Source organism: Mirounga leonina, unplaced genomic scaffold (assembly GCF_011800145.1).
Source record: "Mirounga leonina isolate KUSES-001 unplaced genomic scaffold, KU_Mleo_1.0 Mir_173, whole genome shotgun sequence".
Classification (NCBI taxonomy): Eukaryota; Metazoa; Chordata; class Mammalia; order Carnivora; family Phocidae; genus Mirounga; species Mirounga leonina.
The window spans coordinates 81,194,325-81,213,575 of record NW_023270447.1 but is presented as its reverse complement, the minus strand read 5'-3'; the positions used below and the strand labels follow the sequence as shown (position 1 = coordinate 81,213,575).

Sequence of the window (19,251 nt, the reverse complement as noted above, 5' to 3'; positions counted from 1 at the left end):
AGGACTTCTGTGTTTATGAGGCATTATTATTTAATGCAAGCCTATTTTAAATTGCAATTTTTTTCATTAAGTTGCCTCGTTTTACTGATTAAGACCAGTTTATAACCCAGCCTAGACTGTGTTCCTTGAGTAATAACTATTTTTCTTTTAAAATATTCCTTAATAACTTATCATCCACATTTTAACTTTTATTCTAAGTCGGAGAAGCCTCCCTGTGGCTCACGAGTCTATCCTCGTGATCCTGAGTGATGTCGGAGGACGCAAGACCGCCAAGCCCTCTGTGTGCTTTGCTACAAAAATCCCCATAAAGGAAACAAGACGGCCTCAGCTAGTGTGCTCCTGAGGCTCATCTCAAACAGCCAACAAAAAATGGGCCGTCTGCCCCCAAAGCTTTCTAGCAAAGTCCTCAGAGCAGTCTTGCTTGGTGGAAGAGGGTAGAGGGCGTGGGGAAGTGGGGCGGCTGAGGCAGGGCCAGGCCAGTGGCTCCCGCTCCGGTCCCAGGTGCCCGGCACTGTGCTAGTCTCCTTGCAGGGGGCCGTCCCCCTGTATCTGCCTTGTCTCCGCCCCTCCCAGCCCTACGAAGGAAGGATGAGTATCCCCATTTGGCAGAGGTGGAAACTGAGACCCAGAGCAGAGAAACAGCTTACTCAGGGCTGCGGAGCTGGCTGTGATGATGTCAGACTTGTCTCCACGTCTGCCTGGTTCCCAAGCCCAAGGCCGTAACCTCTCAACACCAGTGCTCCCTGCCAATATCCCCATACGAAGGGCGCCAACTTCTCCAGTGGTGCTTTTCAGGTCACTTTTGCCTCTGGTCTCTGTTTGGCATCACCATTGCCCGGAGCAATAAGCTCTATGAGCCCCTTTGTCAGAGGAGACAACTGAGGCCTAGAGACGGATGGGGACTCGCCCTCTGTATCCATGGCAGGACAAGCTGGGTCTTAGGCTTCAAGGCCTGGAGCTGTTTCCTTTTCTTCCTGCCACTGCCTGCGGCTTCCACGTTGGCAACTGTGCGGCCAGCCCTGACCAGGTGGGCCCTGACCCCCGGAGGGGACACGACAAGGCAGCCATGGCTTGTCAGGCATTTCCTGGGCATCCTGTATCACATGTCTCTCAGCGTCCTGCCTCCCAGTGGGCCCAGCTGTTCTTTGGATGCTGCACTGACCAGGGATAAAGCAACGGTGATTCCCCTCGCCCATGCCCAAGGACACAGAGAAAGTTCCAGGGGGGGATGGCAGGCTGTCAGATGAAGAACAGCTAGAGAGAAGAAGATGGTGTGGCAGAGGGGCCACAGGACTATGCTCAGGAGACTGGGATCCTGGTCTTAAATTGCTTGTCGACTGTCTCTGTGACCTTGGCCATGGCCCTTCCCTTCTCTGGGCCTCAGTTTACCCGTCTGGATAACAGAAGGGTTTTGATTCGAGATGAAGAAGTCCACTTCTCTGTGGTTCTCTGGAAGCGTGGTTTGGGAGCCAAACTCCACGACAGTGTAGCCAGAACCATCAATTGGTTTTGTTGCTTTTTTCTTTATCTGCCCGTTCACTTTGTTTTCACCGAGAACCTGCTGAGTACCTACTAAGTGCGCTATATTAGTAGAACGTATTGCTGCAACAAAATCTCAGTGGCTTTACACAGTAAGATTTGATTCCTCACTCATATCATTGTCCGTCGGGGACCGCGGGAGGATGTCACTCCCTGCCGTCATTCGAGGGCCCAGGCTCTTTCCCCCTTATGACTCCACCCCCTTCCAGGTCCTCAGTGCCGCCTCCATCCTGGCAGCTGGCACAGAGAGAGCGGGTGGAGGATGGCGCGGGCCGTTCCCAGGCCCCAGGCCTGGAAGCTGCACTCCACTGCCAGGGTTTAGTTGCATGGCCCCACCATACCGCAAGGGAGGCTGGGAAATGTCGCCCAGGTACCCTAGGGAAGAGGGATAGGGCTTGGGGATCATGCACACACGCAGAGCGGGCACCATGTACAAGACAGAGCAAAGACAGTTTCCAACCCTGGGGTGGACTCGGTGGAGGAGCCTGGGACGAGCAGAGCGTGAGGTTCCAGATGGAGACCTGCTTGGCTGATCCAGCATCAGCATCCTGCTGTCAGCATCCTATTGTCAACCCGGGACATGCTGCCTCATGAAGCTTTTTTCCAGTCCTGTCACCTTCCCTGGCGTACATCTCAGAGGCAAGGGACTGACCAACCAAATCCTGCCTTTCTCCGTCCTCAGTATCTCCCATCCACAAAATGGGAAGAAAAATGAACCCCCTGACTTGGCTTTCTAGGGAATTGGAGGAGTATCAGGTGTCTGCAAAGGGGGACAGAACAGCCTTCCCCAGCCTTCTTATTAATAGTATAACCACATCATTATCAATAATGAAACACAAATTAATAATAAATAAACAAACTAATGATAAATAATACATATGTCATGAATAATACATTAATACTACAAGGCTTTTGAGCATCGATTGCCTCTGACAGAGGGGAATTTGATTAGCTGGCTGGAGATCACAGAATGAGAATATTTCACAAGAGCTGGGAGGTTGGGGCCATGGATGGACGCCCAGTAGTAGTAGGCACATCTCCCTGCAAAGCCTGGAAAATGTTTGAGGCTTCTGTGGCTCTGAGCTGAGCTGGGGGAGGTGAGAACCAGGAGTCTGAGAGTGGGGACTCCCCTTCTAAATGGTCTTTCATGGCCTAAATTTAGGGTTAAAATCCATAGCTCAATAAGGCAAAACAAACAAACCCACAAAAAACAAAAACCCTTCCAGCCCCAACAGAACTGGATGTTATGGCCAAGGCTAGGCCAGCGGAAGTTACCTGTAGAATTTATTGGTTCAGCCATGGGTTCATTCATTCGTTCATTCATTCATTCATTCAATATGCCTTTAATGCCAACAGTGTGGTCAACAGCATGCTAAGCCCTAATAATATGGTTACTAAGACATGCTTTTGGCTCTCCAAGAACTCACAGTCCATGGTAGTAGGAGACAGATTAGCCATAAAGGGTGTCACCATGCAGTGTGTTAGGGCTATGGTAGATGCTCTGAGGGGGGCTCTTAACCCCAGCTTAGGGGTGCTGGGCATGGGCTAGATGAAGTAGAGGTGGGTGCCTGGGGAGGCTTCTACTATAAGTGATGTCTAAGCTAAGCCCTGAAGGGCATATCAAAACAGTGAGGGTAAAGTGATGGCAGGTGCTCTAGGCAGAAGCATGGCAGGTGCACAGACCCAGTAACCACACAAAGTCTAGCATATTTGGGGAGTGCTAAGTAATTCAGGATGGCTGAGGCCCAGCATACAAAAGGCAGAGGGACAAGAGATGAGCTGAGGAGGAGGCAGGCCATGAGTGTGAGGGGAAAGGGTTTGGACTTCATCCCAATGGCAGTGAGGAGACGAAGAAGGACGTGGATCCAGGTGTGACATCAGTACACTAGGCTATAACATAATCCTCATTTGTCCAGGGCTACACGGCTCACTAAGCACCGTCACATGCAGTGTTTGTGGGATGGCTCACTCGCCATCTCATCTGTACAGCACACGGGCTGAGCACCCACCATGTGCCGATCATCATACAGGGAACTGGAGATGCACATCAGGTCCCTGACCTCAAGAAGCTCCCAGTATCCTGGCAGAGACCTACACAAAGAATCATGTGTTACATTATAATCGGTGTGGACGGCTATGATTGAGATGTTTACAAGGGTCTGTGAGCTCAGAAGAGGTAGTATCAGACTCAGATAAATCCAGGGAGGGCACCTGGGTGGCTCAGATGGTTAAGCGTCTGCCTTCAGCTCAGGTCATGATCCCAGGGTCCTGGGATCGAGTCCCACATAGGGCTCCCTGCTCCTTGGGAGCCTGCTTCTCCCTCTGCCTCTCTCTCTGTCTCTCATGAATAAATAAAAATAAAAATCTTTTAAAAAAAATCCAGGGAGGGGTGACTGTTGCAGTGAACCTGGAAGGACGTGTACAAATTTTTCTACGTGAACTCAGAGAAGGGCAATCTGGGAAGAGCAAAGAGCACAGGCACAAAGAAGAGCCTGAGGGGGGTGTAGAAGGGGTAGTGGGTGGGTTGCACGGCGGCACAGACATGGTGGGAGACTGATTGAGTTGGAGAGGCTGAGAGAGGCAAGATCATTAGGGGCCCAGTTGGCCATGATGGAGTCTGAACTTGATCCTGAATTGGAAGGCAATGGGGTGGGGAAATTGAATGGCATTAGCCAGAGAGGTAGTGTCATCATATTAGCATTTTAGAGACGTCACTGAGACCCCAGGTAGTGGTGTGTTAGAGCACCCAGGCTGGAGGGTGGACATCAGCAAGCTCACTGATCAGGGTCCTGGGGAGGAATTTCAGGGGCCCAAACCAAGGCAGGATTGGTGCGGGGCAGACACAGTTTTGAGAGCTATTTGAGAGGAAGAATTGGTCCATCCTAGAGACAGGTGAGCTGTTAAATTCTCCTCTTCACTCAGAGGCTTTCTTTTCTTAAAAGGCCCCCTCCACCCTCTGCCCCACCTCTCAACCTGGTTTTTGGCTGGGAGCACCTGTTAGCCCAGCATGGAAGATGTATTTCACAGAACCCTCTGTACCTGCCTGAAAGATCTGGTTGCAGTAATTGTTTTGTTGTAATAATATTTATTACGATAGTAATTACGCGGTACAGGGAGCCCAGGGAGGCTGTCATCAGTGCCACGCTATGGTATTTATCTTGATGAGATGGGGTGACCTCCTTTTCTTCATGAGTGGTGGTGCATGGAGTTCCTGTTAGCACATGGAGATCAATCCCAGCCCCACAAAAAGGGGAGGGTGTCATCGGGAATTTATGTGACCCCGACTCCCACGGCCTACCCCAGCAGGGTCTTAAATCCAGCTGATAGAGCCGCTGCCACCACCTGACTATCTGTCTGCCCCAGGTCACTTCCTGGTGAGTCCAGGCTGATTCTCCCAAGAGAGTGGGGTCCGTGAGTCCCTGCATCACTTCTGCACTCCCAGCCACAGAAGGAGGTGAGACACTGTCCCTGCCCACCTGCAGGGAGCTCCTAGTCTGATGGCAGACACAACCCTTGCATGTGCATTGCCTTTGATTCTTCTCTAGCTACTTTACATCAAAAAGTGATGGCTTGAGTGACACAAACAGGCACTTTGGGACCAAGGTAATTGTCCAGAGCTGGGATCAGGGGGCTGTATGTCAGGGATGTGATAAAACAAATTCATCCATCCAGCCTCGGGGTCTCTCACAGCCCTGGAAACGTTCTCAGACACGTCTTCCTGGCCTTCCTAGCATCCTCTGCTGGCTTTGAACTTGAAAATAGCCTCAGCTACCAGTCATCCTGCTCTCCCTCATGGAGGTGTTGTGTCCTACTGATCTAGCCTGGCGTCTGACCCTGCCTGCCTGGAGCAAGGTTTCCCATGTACTTCTGGGCACCCGACCCTCTGACTCACCCCTGTTTTCAGCTTGCTTAACATTTGAGAGCAATGGGCAGGGGGATCCTGTGGGAGGGATGGCCAAGGAGTACTGGATTCAGAATCAAAGGGCCGGCCTGGGGGCACCTGGGTGGCTCAGTTGGTTAAGCGTCTGCCTTTGGCTTGGGTCATGATCCCAGGGCCCTGGGATCGAGCCCTGCATCAGGCTCCCTGCTCAGAGAGGAGCCTGCTTCTCCCTCTTCCTCTGCCTGCCACTCCCCCTGCTTGTGCTCTCTCTCTGTGTGTGTCTGATAAATAATGAGTAAAATCTTTAAAAAAAAAACCCAAAAAACAAAAAAACCAAAGGGCCGGCCTGCTGAGCCTGCTTCTGTGTGATCATGAGGAAGTCATTCTGTATCCCAGAGCCTCCCTCTCCTCACCTGTAAAACGGGGACACTGTCCCACAGGGTTGCCATGGTGATTGGTGAGCTAATAATTACAGATATCCTTTGAAAATTGCCAAGCACTGATCACATGTATTTGGCAAAGTTTTTGGTTCCTTCAACACATAATAATGGAATTCCTATTAAAATGCCAGGAACTGTTCTGGTTTCTAGGGATAAAGTAGTGGTTAAAAAACACAAAAGGCAAGGACTTCTAGTGTGAAGTGATGAAGACTAGCCTCCCTTTATCTCCCACTCATATGACCATGAGACCTGGACAGAATGTATGGACACCTATTTGGAAAATCAGAAACATAAATACTAGCAGGCGGTTTGAACACTAGAATTTGAAGTGCCCCTAAAAGAATGAGTATAAACAAGTCTATAAACCAGATTCACATAAGGTAATACTTAAAATGTCCAAATACAAACTAAAATCACTTGACATAGAAAGAATCGTGAAAATCTCAATTCACACAGGGAGACAATCAGCAGGTTCCAGTGATGAGGTGACACACCTGTGTTGGAATTATGTGACAAGGACTTTAAAGTAGCTATTATAAAAATGCTTGGACAGGCAATCACAAATAGTCTTGAAACAAATATTAAAATAGAAAGGCTCGGCAAAGAAATAGGAGGTATAAAGGAGAACCGAATAGAAACTCCAGAACCAAAAAATACAATAACTGAAATTTAAAAAAAAGTAGCAGGACAAAGATGACGGAGGGAAGTCCGTGAACTTGAAATAGATCAATAGAAATTGTCCAGTCTGTGCACCAGGGGAAAAAGTTTGAAATATACACATACGTGCACACACGAAGTCTTTGCTCCCATGGAGCTTCCAACCTGGTTGGGTATGGGGGAGGGGGAGGGAAATATCAGTAGACAATAAGGAAATAAATATGTACCAGGCAGTAATAAATGTTTAAAAGAGAATAAAGCAGGGTAAAGAACAAGAGAATGACAGGGAATACTACTTTATGAAGATAGTTAGAAAAGGCTTCTCCAAAGAGGTGGCAGTTGAGCAGCAGAACTGAGAGACTGAGCCATGTGGGTATGGAGGGAAAGACTGTTCTCGCAGGTGGGACCAGGAAGTGCAAAGGCCCTGAGGTGGGGATATGCTTGGAATATTCAGGGATGGGCAGGGTTGATTGTGCGTGGGTGGAGGGAACGAGGAAGAGAGTGAGGGGAGATGAAATCAGAGAGGCGGGTGGGGCAAAGGTGGGAGTAGGGACACTAGTTGGGAGACATTGCAGTAGACCAGTGATAAATGATGGTGTCTGGGCCCAGAGAGGTAGCAGTGGAGGGTGAGGGAGTTGGATTCTGGGTATATTTTATAGAGATGGCAGGCCTTGCGGGTGTTCGCTGAGCCAAGGGGGAAACATTGCTTCCATTTTGGACCTGTTCCTTTGAGGTAGCTGCAGACATCCAAGGGTGCATCAGACAGTAATGTGGTGGCCTACGTTTGGGGTCCCTAACCCATCTGCTACGAGGTACCCAGTTACTACTGTTGGTAGCAAGGTAACTAGGAGAATCAAAGGAGACAGGACACCAGCTCAGCACAGTTTTCCCAGGAGAAGCAGGACGCTGTTCAGAATGCAGCAATAGCTCCCTACTATGGCCCAGTCACCCTGCTCAGGTGTTCACCCAGTGTTTGCTGCTCGGGGGCCCTGCTCTATGGTGGTTCAGCAAGTGCTATCACCCATGGAATCTGCTGCCTCTGTTCATGGCTCGTGCTGCCCGTGGTCTTCGCTCTACCTCCTGTCTGTCTATCTGCTGACTCAGTTGGTGTGTCTTACATCCTTCCACACCTGACGGGGTGGCCGCTCTCCACTCGGTGCTGATTTCCTCCTTTGGATGGAGTTCTCCTGCCTGACCCCCATTAGAGACCCCTGGGTACTCTAAGGTGGCACCAATGCCAGTTCAGGCAGACATGGTCAGAGAGGCAGGTGCAGAAGGCACCTGAGTCTGTAGAGAACCCTGGCCGGGGCCACGTCACACAAGGCCACAGGGAAGAGGTGCTTGCATGAGGATCCTCCTGGGAACACCACCCACTCTAACTATGGGACAGTCTAGGGCATGGGCACAATTAATCTGTGCCTTCATCCAATAGAGACTCTGATTTAGGCACTGCTCCGGGCACATCGGTACCACCAGTTCATGGCCTCATTGGTGGTGAATGTTCACCGAATACATCATTACAAGCCCTTTTCTGTGTCCTAAGTGGGAGGGAGGAAGGGGTATGTTGGGGACCGTGGCAGCCTGGAGTCAGGAAAAGTCTTCCTGAGGAAGAGAAACTTCCATTAATCCTTGCAGGTGAACAGCAGTTTCCCAAGCCAAGAATGAGGGCTCAGGATGGAGGGGACCACCTGTGCTAGGACCCAGCAGTGAGAGAAGGGGCTGCTTATGAGGAAGAGCAGGGCCTGGACAGGGAGCTTGAGCTGGGCACGCACCAGATCTCCCTGAGAGAATTCAAGATGTTCTCCATGGAGCAATTGGAAGCTCTGAAGGCCCCTAAGAAGGCCAGGGGTGTGCATTCTAGAGAAAGCACCCTGGCTGCTGGCAGAGGATGCTGGAAGGGCATGAATGGTTGTAGGAAGTCCAAGCTGGACCCCAATCCACAAGTTACTTCCTTAACCACCAATGTCTGCTGAGCCCACGTGGAGTCAAGCACCAGGGAAGAGGTCTGCATTGACTCTACCTAGTCCTTGAGTTGGTCAAGGGAGATATGGTCACCCTCATTGTTGAACCAGGTAGAGAGGTTTAAGCAATGTGCCAGGGCCATCCATGGGCCATGATGGGATTACAACTAGGGTGACCACCTTGTTTTGGTTTGCCAGGGACATTCTGGTTTGCTGCTGAAAGCCCCTGTCCCAGGAAACCCGTCGGTCTGGACAGACTGGACATCTGGTCACCCTAACATAATTTCTGTCTCTTTTCACTGCGTCAAGGCAGGCCTGGACTCCTCCCATGGCAACCCTTACTGGCCCATGGGGCCAGACATGAGCTGGCCCTCTGGAAGCATCTCCTCTGAGCTGGGCAAGGGGAGAGGGAGAGAAGGGATGCTGGGATATGACAAGGCAAGTTTCCAGACAGAGGAACTATTTGTCCTCACCTCACTGGGGAGGACGCCTGGTTCCTAAATATTGCCTGCAATTTTGCTAAATGTATCTTAACAGGAGTGGTGTAAATGCTGTCAGAGATAGAGGGGGAGAGTGATGGCCCCATTCAGGATAATGAACTGCTTAGTTAAGATGAATCCGGCTCCATTCCTGATCCTGCTTTTTGATACTGTGCTTGGGGGCTTTCATGCAAAAGGTTGATTGGTGGCAAATTTAATGCAGAGAAAGACAGAGCTCCGTCTTTAGCTGGTGGCTGATTAAATGACGGATTCACTTCTCGGAGAAATGGTATTGAGTCGTACCAGGAAGGAAGGGGGCGAGATTCGGGCTCAGTTGACATCTGACATGGGATTGATTGGAGCTGGAGGGCCCTAAAAATCCAGTTCACTCCTCATTTTAGAGTCAAGGAAACTGAGGCCCAAAGAGAGGGTCAGCCTGCCTGAAGTCCCAGAGCTGGTTGGCAGCACAGCTGAGACCATAACTCACATCTCTTTGGCCCTTTTGACTATGCTCACTGCCTCCTGGCTGGTGGATGAGCCCATCTCCCCTGACCCCTGCCTGCTCAGCTGTCCTTCCCACCAGCCCAGACCTGGGCAAGTAGTGGGAAGCGGGGGGGGGATGGTGGAGGGATGGGTCCTGGGTCCTGCTCAAATCTCTTCTCTGATTTTCTGTCCTCTGCCTTGGGGGAAGGATGCCATGTGGGTCTCCCGGCTCTGATCCCTGGTCATCTCTGAATCTCCTACTCCTTGACCAATTTCCAGATGTCAGACTCCACTCTTCCCCCTCCGGCCCCTGGGCCCTGTCCGGGACCATCTTTCCTCAGCTGGACAGTGGGAAGTGAGTGGGAAGGATTGGAGTTCTGAGAAGGCAGGGAGCACGGTCCCACTCACCCTGCTCAGGAGCGCCTCCCTATGTGGGCAGGGCTCGTGGTAAGCAATACCCCAGAACATGCTTCACCACCCTGTGATTATTCCCATGTCCACATTACACATGAGGAAACTGAGTCCTGTGGCAGCCACCTAACTTGCCCAGGTCACTGCCGAGTGGTAGAGCAAGAAGCTTGAGCCAGATATCTGGCTTCATTTGTTGGAGGCATGCAGACGGGAGAAGCGAGGGAGGAGTCTCCAGAGAAAGGACCAATGCAAGGTATTCAGAAGGTGATGCAGTTCAGTGGGAAAGGAGCTGGAGAAGTTTAGTCAGGCCTAAAGGAGAATTTCCCGTGTGTTTTTCTCTTGCAAAAACCTCCTTGGCCACGAACCCTCGCCGTCCCTTCTCCTGTGCGTGTGTCTGCATCTGGGAAGGTGATTTCTCACCTGTGATCCGGGTGGTGATTGGCGCTGACGCAATCCTCACCTGGTACATCTATCAGAAAATTGCCTTGTCACCTGCCTCTCCCCCCGCCTCCCTCCTCCCCCAGCTAGTGATCCTCCCTCCAGACCTGAGGCTGCTGTGCCCACGCATCACACATCACCCGAGGCTCGTCCTGGCCCTGAACCGCCATTCCTTCTCTGCGACAGAGCAGCGTCCGCGGGGTGGCGGGATCCACAGCACCTACACGTGAGAAAGCTCCAAAAGCAGCGCTTGTCGAATCTCATTTTCGTACTCTGCTGATATTAATGGAGCTCGCATTCCAGAAGGAGAGGCAGATGTGCAAACAGACAACTACACTCCAGCCTGACGCATGCAGCAAGTGCGGCATCTTACAGGTTGTCGCGACTGCTGGTGACTGAACGGGAGCTAGAACGTGGCGCACACACCCAGGGAGAAGGTCTTAGTCCCCACGCGGTGGCCCGAGCCCCTCCCTCCCGCTCCCAGGGCGGCTAGGCTGGGAGCTGTCACCCCTGGCCTCCACCTTCCGAGCGGGGCGACCTCGGGAGGGCGAGACATAGTCCCTTCCGCCTCGGGTTAGAGACCTGTTCCTGTTCCTGCTGTGTGTTCCATAGGACTGAGCAAGGCCGGGAGGAGGGGAGGCAGGCGGGACTCAGGGGCCTGTGGTGGGGTGAGTGCCTCCCTCAGCTTTGCACACGCCCCCCCTTCACACCTGCCCTGGTTCCACTCCTACAAGATGCTGAGTCAAAGACGGGATCCAGAGTGTACAGTGTTATGAAAAATGTCCCACCCTGGCCCAAATTGAGGGAGCACCCTGAGCACACTCCAGCTTCAGGGCCTTTGCCCATGCGGTGTTCTGCATCCGGAATGCTTTCCCCCTAGATACCTGCGTGGCTCACACTTACCTTTAGGTTGGCCCCCTCAGAGAGGCCTGGTGGGCCACCCATTCCAGAGCTGTCCCTGCCCTGCTGCTCCCTGATGCTTTACCCCGTTTTACGTTCTTCATGACATTTGTTCCCACCTGCCGTGTTTCCCCTCATTCACTTTTTTGACTGTTGTCCCCTCTTCTGGAACGTCAGCTCCTTGAGAGCAGGACTTGCCTGTTCTCATGGTTTTATCTCTCGTGCCTGGAGCAGTGCTTGGTACTGCATAGATTCCCAATAAATATTTTTTCACAAAGGAAGGCAAGACAGGAAGCTGGAAGGAGAGAAGTCTTGGGGGGGGAGCATGCTTAATTTTGTTCAACGCCGTGTTGGTAATAATCTCATTGCCTGAAACGTCTATTAGAAGCTCCCTCCTGTCTACACGCTCTGGGAAATGCAGTTTTAAGGCATCGGAACCACTGCACTTATACGCCCACCTTCTAAATCTCCTCTTTGGGGGTCCCATGTGCCCCTGCCCGCCCCCCCCCCCCACCCGCTGCTGTGGAGGGAGCTCTTCACTGCTCTCACCCTGCACGCCCCTGAGTCCTGTTGCCCTGGACCATCTGCCTCACCTTGTGGTGCTCCTAACACAACCACCAGTTACCAGAGCTTCAACTGTCCCCCGGTCCCCACTGGCTTCACACCCGTAATTCCCCCGTGGTTTGCCAACAAATGGCGACCCTGCAAGCTGGCACGCTCCATCCCACCTCACACGCGCGTGCACCATCTGCACTCACCGTAGGCCGGCTGCAAGATTTACCCAACCAAGAATGTGTCCTTCCCACCTCCTTCGGGCAGGAGGGGCCCCTCTCTGGTCTTGAGCTCCTCAGCCATCTGGCTTGCAGCTTCAAAGGTGAGACCCTCAGGGAGGGCAGCCCCACTGGACAGGTGAGCCAGGGGGTCCGCCCAGGGCTGGGAATGGCAGTGGACAGGATCAATCCTGTACCTCTGTCACAGTCCTCCAGCAACAGCCCCCCTCCTCCCCAGGGCTGGATGTGAAGTGTCTGCCAACCCTTCCCTCCCTCTCCCATCATGAGAGAGGCTGTATAGAGCATGGTGGTCAGAATGGACCAGAAGGTTGGGCTTCAGTCCCAGCTCTGTCACTTACAGCTGTGTGATCTTGGTAATTACTCTGCCTCTCTGTTTCCCCATGAAAGTGGGAGTAATACTGTCCTAGGATTGTTGGGACAGGTAAATGAGTGAGTGTGTATTAAGCTTTTAGCCCAGTACCTGCCTCACAGTAGGTGCCATGGAAATGTGACCTGTTATTACTATTTCCTGCTTAGGATTGACTTGCCCGGAGTCCTCTCGGTCATTGGGCTTCATCCCCCTGAGGGCAGCCTCCTCCTTTGTCATGGTTTGGGATGTGGCTGTGCTTGGGGACTTCCTTGATGGTCCAGGCTGGAAAGGTTTCCCTCGCTTCCACAGCCCCCCACCTTCACCCGCCCACTGAGGGTGACCAGATCGTGAATCTGTCCCCAAACTGTGCATGCCTAGAGGACAGGGCAATGCTGAGAACTTTCTGCATCCTGGACCATGGCCTTGCTCAGAGCAAGTGGGAGCCAACTTGGGGACTGAATGAGTGACAAAAGGAGGGGACAGAATTGGTCCTTCCAGCTGGTTCCAGTCACTGCTCTCAAGGACCACCACGCAGGCTCTGTGGGGCTCCCTGGCAGCCTGACCTCCAGCCTAAGGTTGAGGCTCCCTGGAGGTGAGCCCCCTGCCTTACCCCTCACCCTGGCCTGTTGGGACCTGAAGCGTGGTACCACACAAGTCGATTCTGACTCCAGCTTCCAAATTGATCCTGCAGAGGTCGATTCTTGGTACCCCCACCACACCCCCCAAGGAGTACTGTAACCATTAAGCTCCAGGCAGGGGTCAGGCCCCTGGGCTTGATCCGCTCAGGTTGCCTGCACAATTGAAATCCCTGAACCCCTCCTGGCTAGTTTTCTCATTAAGACAATCGGACTGGATTGATCCATTAGATCAATGGCTGGCCATCAGCAGCGGGAAGCCAATCAGATGGGCCTAGACGATCAGCCCAAGAATGAGGTCCCTTACCGAGCTAGAGTGGGTCCTGGCCTTCCGGGATGGGGCTGTGGGAGGCAGCAGAGAGGGTCAGAGGCTCACCAAGCTGGACTTGGGTGTGGGGACAGGAGTGTTCCCCAGGCTGTGGCTACCAGGGGCAGCTGGCGAGCGAGACGCAGCATCTGGGGCTTGCAGCGGCATGGACTCCTTCCAAGACGGTCAGCTCATTGTCACCCCTCCACCGCTGTGGTCGCAAGGGGAACCACCTCTCCCCTTGGGTGGCGCGATGTGTGAGATGGGAGATTTAGAGAGCTCCTCGGGAGCTCTTCCCCCTTCCTCAGCAGTCATTTGGTCATGCGGCTGGGAGTGGAGGGGTCTGGGCACCTAGAACACCGTTTCCTGATGTGGGTTCCTGGCACCCTGGCAGCACCAGATGCTGACGGGGCTTCAGGGGTGGCTGAGAGAAATGCTGGGTTAGATGAGTTTCAGCATGCTCACTTCCCGTGGGGCTTCACTGGCTAATGCATATCAAGACCCTGTAAAAGGGGCGAAGGAGGTATAGTGTTTGACCACAGGACCGTTTCTCTGGGACGTCTTGTAGAAATGCCCTGAGGCATTTCCTCCAGCTGCCAGCAGGTACTTTGAAGGAGAAATTGATGCCAAGAAGAAATGTTTCAGGACTAGAGGGATCTGCAGGAGCCAGGGAGGTTCTCAGGGCGGAGATGTCAATAAGAAGGAAGAGGGGCGCCTGGGTGGCTCAGTTGGTTAAGCGACTGCCTTCGGCTCAGGTCATGATCCTGGAGTCCCGGGATCGAGTCCCGCATCGGGCTCCCTGCTCAGCAGGGGGTCTGCTTCTCCCTCTGCCCTCTGCCCTCTTGTGCTCTCTGTCTCTCATTCTCTCTCTCTCAAATAAATAAATAAAATCTTTAAAAAAAAAAAAAAAGGAAGGAAGAATGAGTGAGGAGCTGCGCTGTGGGCACTGATCACACAAGGTCTGGAGTGAACGGTGCCCCCTACAGTTGTGCTAACTCTCTCCCCACCCTGCCCCAGGCAGCCCAGCCCTTCTGCTCCTCCCATGCCCTTACCTCCCGTCTCCTTTTTCCCACAGGCTACCTGACTGTGAACATTGAGCCTCTCCCACCCGTGGTAGCTGGTGATGCCGTGACCTTGAAGTGTAACTTCAAGACGGATGGTCGCATGCGCGAGATCGTGTGGTACCGGGTAAGTCACCGCAGCTCTGCCCTCCGCGTGCCACAGCCAGGGCTGAAGGCAGAGTGCCCAGAACCCTTCTGGAGACCCTTGCAGGCTTGGCTATGTCCTTGGTCCCAGCTCTGTGTTGTCCTGTGCCCTCTGCCCAAACCCTTCTCCAAGAATGCTTTGCTCAGGCTTCTCCTCTGTCCTCAGGCTTTCTCTTATTTTGGTCTCCTTGGTGTCCCTAACATGCCCTTGTGCTCAGGAAACCCCGGCAGTACCAAGTGTGAGGACCCTGTGGGCCCTGGTTGCTGGGAACATCGAAGGCTGGAATTTCAGGCGTGAGGCTTTGGGTGATGTTCTTGACAGAGCACAGAGAAGACCAGGATAGCGTCCTGCCTTCTTGAAACAAATTACAGACATAGTCCGCCTTCTAACTCAAGTACATGTAGGACTATCCTGGTGCCTGGCACCCTGAGCTGGGTCTGAGGAGGGGTGCTCTTAGAGACACACAGAGGCACACCTGTCCAGGGCCCAGCTGTTGGCAACAGGAGGACCAGCTCTGGGTATGGGACACAAGTGTTGGCCTTTTCAGCCACTGATAAGAGCCTTCATGTGTCTGGGCCAGGCAGCCCAGCCTGGTGTCCCTTGGCCACAAGGGAGTCGGGGCTGGCAGGGCTCGGGAGAAGGTCCAGTTGGAATCGACGTTCTTGCAACGCCATGCTAAGGTTCGCACAGAGCAAGGTGCCGCCATCTTGGAAACAGGTTGGGCAGAGAACTCCCCTTGCATGATCTAAAACAGCGTTTGGCCACATGTTTTGGTGAGGTCCTGATGGTAAATGTTTTCATCTCTGGGGACCGTATGGTCTCTGTCACAACGCCTCAGCTCTGCCGTTACAGTGTGAAAACAGCCACAGACAATGTGTCAACGGGAGGCCATGGCTGTTCCAATTCCAATAAATCTTTATTCATGGACATTGGGACTTGAATTTCATATCATTTTTATATGTCACAAAATACTCTCCTTTTTTATATTTTCAACCATTCAAAGAAGTAAAAAACCATTCTTGGTCCGTGGGCTGTACAGAAACAGGCTATAGGCTGCTGTGGTCCAGTGGCCGTGGTTTGCCAACCCCTGATCTAAAACAACATTTCTCTAACCTCTGTCTGCTGCATTGCCCTTTCTTCAGATGAAACCCGCAGATGACACAGTCGGGTGGAACTGCTCTGGATGGAGCGGATGGAGGTCGCAGGTGGGGCGTGCAGAGTGCGGAGAGGGGGAAAGGGGTGGCATGGGCAGTTTGAAGTTCAGGCTTCTAGAACTGGTTCCTTTGTTCCTTCACACTACCCCAGCAGGCACGGGGTGGGGCTTGGAAACCCTGCGTTAGAGAATCCCCCTGGGGCACACTCACCATTCAATGCCCTGACCCAGAACTGCGCTCCTCAATCTCCTTCTTACTCTCGCCCCAGCCTTGGTTGGACCCTCCTGTCCTTGCTGGTCCTTCTTGCCTTCTTGGTCTTTGATTTATCATCCGCTGGTTTGTTAGCTGTGATTTGAGCTCCTTTTACCCAAAATCATTGTTCTCCATCTTAGCATTGTAGCCCCTCCCACTTAAAATTGCTTCTAGCCACCCCCTCCCCCCCAGCTCTCCGGGCAGCCTGGGCCCCACAGGTGTGAACCTGACATTCAGCACCCCACAGGGCCCCAGCATTAGAGGAGATTTGCTATCCCGGATAGATCAACAGGCTTAGAGAAAGTCAAGTCATACGCTAAACAGTGCCATGAACTGAATCACTAAGAGGCGTATTTACATGATATGGGAGCTGCTTGGCTGACACACACTGCGAGCATCTCATTAGCACCTGGCAGAAGGACGGTGCTAAATTAACTGCAGCTCATGGGTGCCTGGGTGGCTCAGATGGTTAAGCGTCTGCCTTCGGCTCAGGTCATGATCCCAGGGTCCTGGGATCGAGCCCCGCATCGGGCTCCCTGCTCCTTGGGAGCCTGCTTCTCCCTCTGCCTCTCTCTCTCTCTCTCTGTCTCTCATGAATAAATAAATAAAATCTTTAAAAAAAAAAAAATTAACTGCAGCTCACTGCTAACGATGGGACTGTCTCTCCCTCCACCATCCTTAGATGGGATCGGAATGAGGGGAGGCAAAAGACCCGCCCAGCTGGCAGAGAGAAATACAAAGACCCAATGGGAACAGTTTCGGGGGGCGAAGCTTGCAGCCAGGGAACTACCAGTGGACAACTCATTGCTTTGCCAGCCCCTGAAGCAACTATCTCCACTCTGGTTTGAAATGGAATTTCTGTGTTGGAGGGGGAGGGGACTCCAGTGCGGGGGCAAGGCCAGCGCCAGGCCCAGGTTTAGGAAGCCAGAACCAGGCTTCCACGTGGCTCCAGCCTGTGTCCCCTGAAGACGGGGGAGAAGGCTGGGGCAGGACGAAGACGCCCAGTTTTCAATCCAGATATGGACTTTCCCTCCCTTTCTCTACCCCCAATGCTGAGAATCCCCCATCACCAACCCCCCCATCTCTCTCCACCCTAGCCTGCCATCATGTTGATTGCCTTAAAAATCAGTTGCATCTCTTACGGTGTCAGGCCCTGTGTATTGGGCTATGGTAGGCTGCACTAATTAATTTATTTTACTTCATTTCACATCCTTTGACTTCGAGCCTCTGGAGTGGGGAGGGGGTATGCAGATGTATGCAAATCACATGCAGATCACCCACTGGAGCCAAATGTTTGGGCCCTTGTGCTTCTGTATCTGGATTGAGGGAGCAGGCTCAGCTGACTTGGAAGTCTCCTTGGGACCAGGGGAACCTCGCATACGCTGTCTGTGATGGTGCGGATGGGAGCAGAGGCCGGGAGGGGGGTGGGGGGGCACTCCAGGGAAATGTCTCGATGCTGCCAGTTCTCTCTCTGTCTGCTGCCACTCTGGCCTTCCCTCACCCATCGCCTCTTTTCCCAAGGAGCCAGCTGAATGGAGAGAGATAAGAGCTTACCAAGATGGGGGCTGCAGGAGCCAAGATTCCTTGAGGGGGAGGGGGAGGCAGGGCTTCTAGAGAATGTAGGAGATGCAGCAAGGCGAGCCCCACTCTCCTCCAGTCAGAACCCCCCCACCAGACAAGCCCCTACATCTCCATTCTCCCACCTCCATTCCCCCCACAGCTGCCCCCCCAAAACAGGGAGCTGCCCAGCGCTGTTTGTTTTCTGTACGTCTGTTTGCTTCCCCAGCTTCCTTTGCCCATCCTCTGTGAATGAGCTTACAGAGCCCGGCTTGGAAGGAAATGAATAGATTACACAGGCCCAGCCAGGGCTGTGTCTCCAATGTCTTTAGAAGGGAAAAGCAAGGGCATTGTGGGGAGGCCACCACTGCCCGCTCAGCCCAGTGGGCACAAAATGGCCCAAGACGTGTAAAGCCCAGCAGCCTCCCCTCTGGTCCTAAAGACATTGTCTTAGCAATGGAATCATCCTGAGCTTTCAGAAATGTAATGAATGGATTGGATTCTTTGGGTAGATTGGCAGAGCTGATGAAATTGAAGCAAAAGGGACCACTCCCTTGGCGTTAACAAGACCTCTGGCTGAACATTTGGGAAGGTCTTGCCATGTGGATGCCTTAGGGGTGGGGCGGGGGCAGGGGATGGGAGGAGGTGGCCAGGGCCTGAACCTTGGGCACTTTGCCCCACAGACTCCCCAGTTTGTAGAAGAAAGTGCCAAAACTATAGAACAGACTCAAAGCGCATGCGATCAGAGCCCCTGGGTCTATGCTGTCCAGTATGGCAGCCACTACTAGTCACATTGGCTATTTAAATTTAAATCGAATTAAATCAAATCAAATTAAATTAAAAATTCATGTCCTCAGTCAGGCTAGCCATATTGCAAGAGCTCACTAGCCACATGCAGTTGGTGGCTACCATGTTGGACAGGGTAGGTATGGAACATTTCCGTCATCACAGAAGGTTCTATTGGACAGTCCATTATAGGTACTTGCAATTTTTTCTGAGGCCTCTGGAATATACTGTGCTTTCCTGGCAAGGGAATAACAGTGGACTGCTCATGGAGCCAGTTTTCCAGGCAAACTTACTCTAACATGAAGTTCTGAAAAATGAATTGTATTTGTTATGTAACCTGCCATCATTAGTTGGGGGGAGGGGCATGGGAGGGGATAGGCAGAGTGACCGTCATTCTCAGAAGACCTCTTTGAAAACAAATGTCGAGAAGGTTGTCAGGCACCTGAGGTCCTGGGTATCCCAGTTGTCTATCAAAGCCCTGTTCACCCTCAGGATGCCTCACAGCCCTCCTCCCCATCTCTCCGTGCTCTCTCCACCATTGTATGGCTTCCTCTCCCAGATTTGAGTTTTCCAGACTCATGCTTTTTCCCTAGAAATATGCAGAAGCTAATGGAGCAAGGGTGCAATTCCATACTTGGCCAGTAGGGGACAGTCACCTAAAAAGCAAACTACCCTAGCATTAAAGTCAGGACTTGGTTCTAGAAAACAAATGATTAATAATATCCTTTACTTAATGATTTCTATTCATTCGCATCTATAACTGGGGACTCATTCAGTAATGCTGCAAATACGAATCTGAGGGGCTAACATTATTTAGCCTTTACCATGTGCCAGGCACTGGATACATGACTACTTTTCATTTTCATGTTGGCATTGTGAGTTCGGGTCTATTTTTTTTGTTTGTTTTTTTTGTTTGTTTGTTTTTAAGATTTTATTTATTTGCGAGAGAGAGAATGAGAGACAGAGAGCACGAGAGGGAGGAGGGTCAGAGGGAGAAGCAGACTCCCTGCTGAGCAGGGAGCCTGA

At 52.3% G+C, this 19,251-nt stretch overlaps 1 protein-coding gene across 1 annotated transcript in view; it reads left to right on the top strand.

The window, feature by feature from the left end:
• Positions 1–19,251, top strand: part of IGSF21 (immunoglobin superfamily member 21) — a 236,972-nt gene that overhangs the window by 88,542 nt on the left and 129,179 nt on the right. Inside the window, exon 2 of the mRNA XM_035020234.1 lies at positions 14,346–14,458. Coding sequence (XP_034876125.1) covers positions 14,346–14,458 — 113 coding nt within the window. The remainder of the gene's footprint in view (positions 1–14,345; positions 14,459–19,251) is intronic.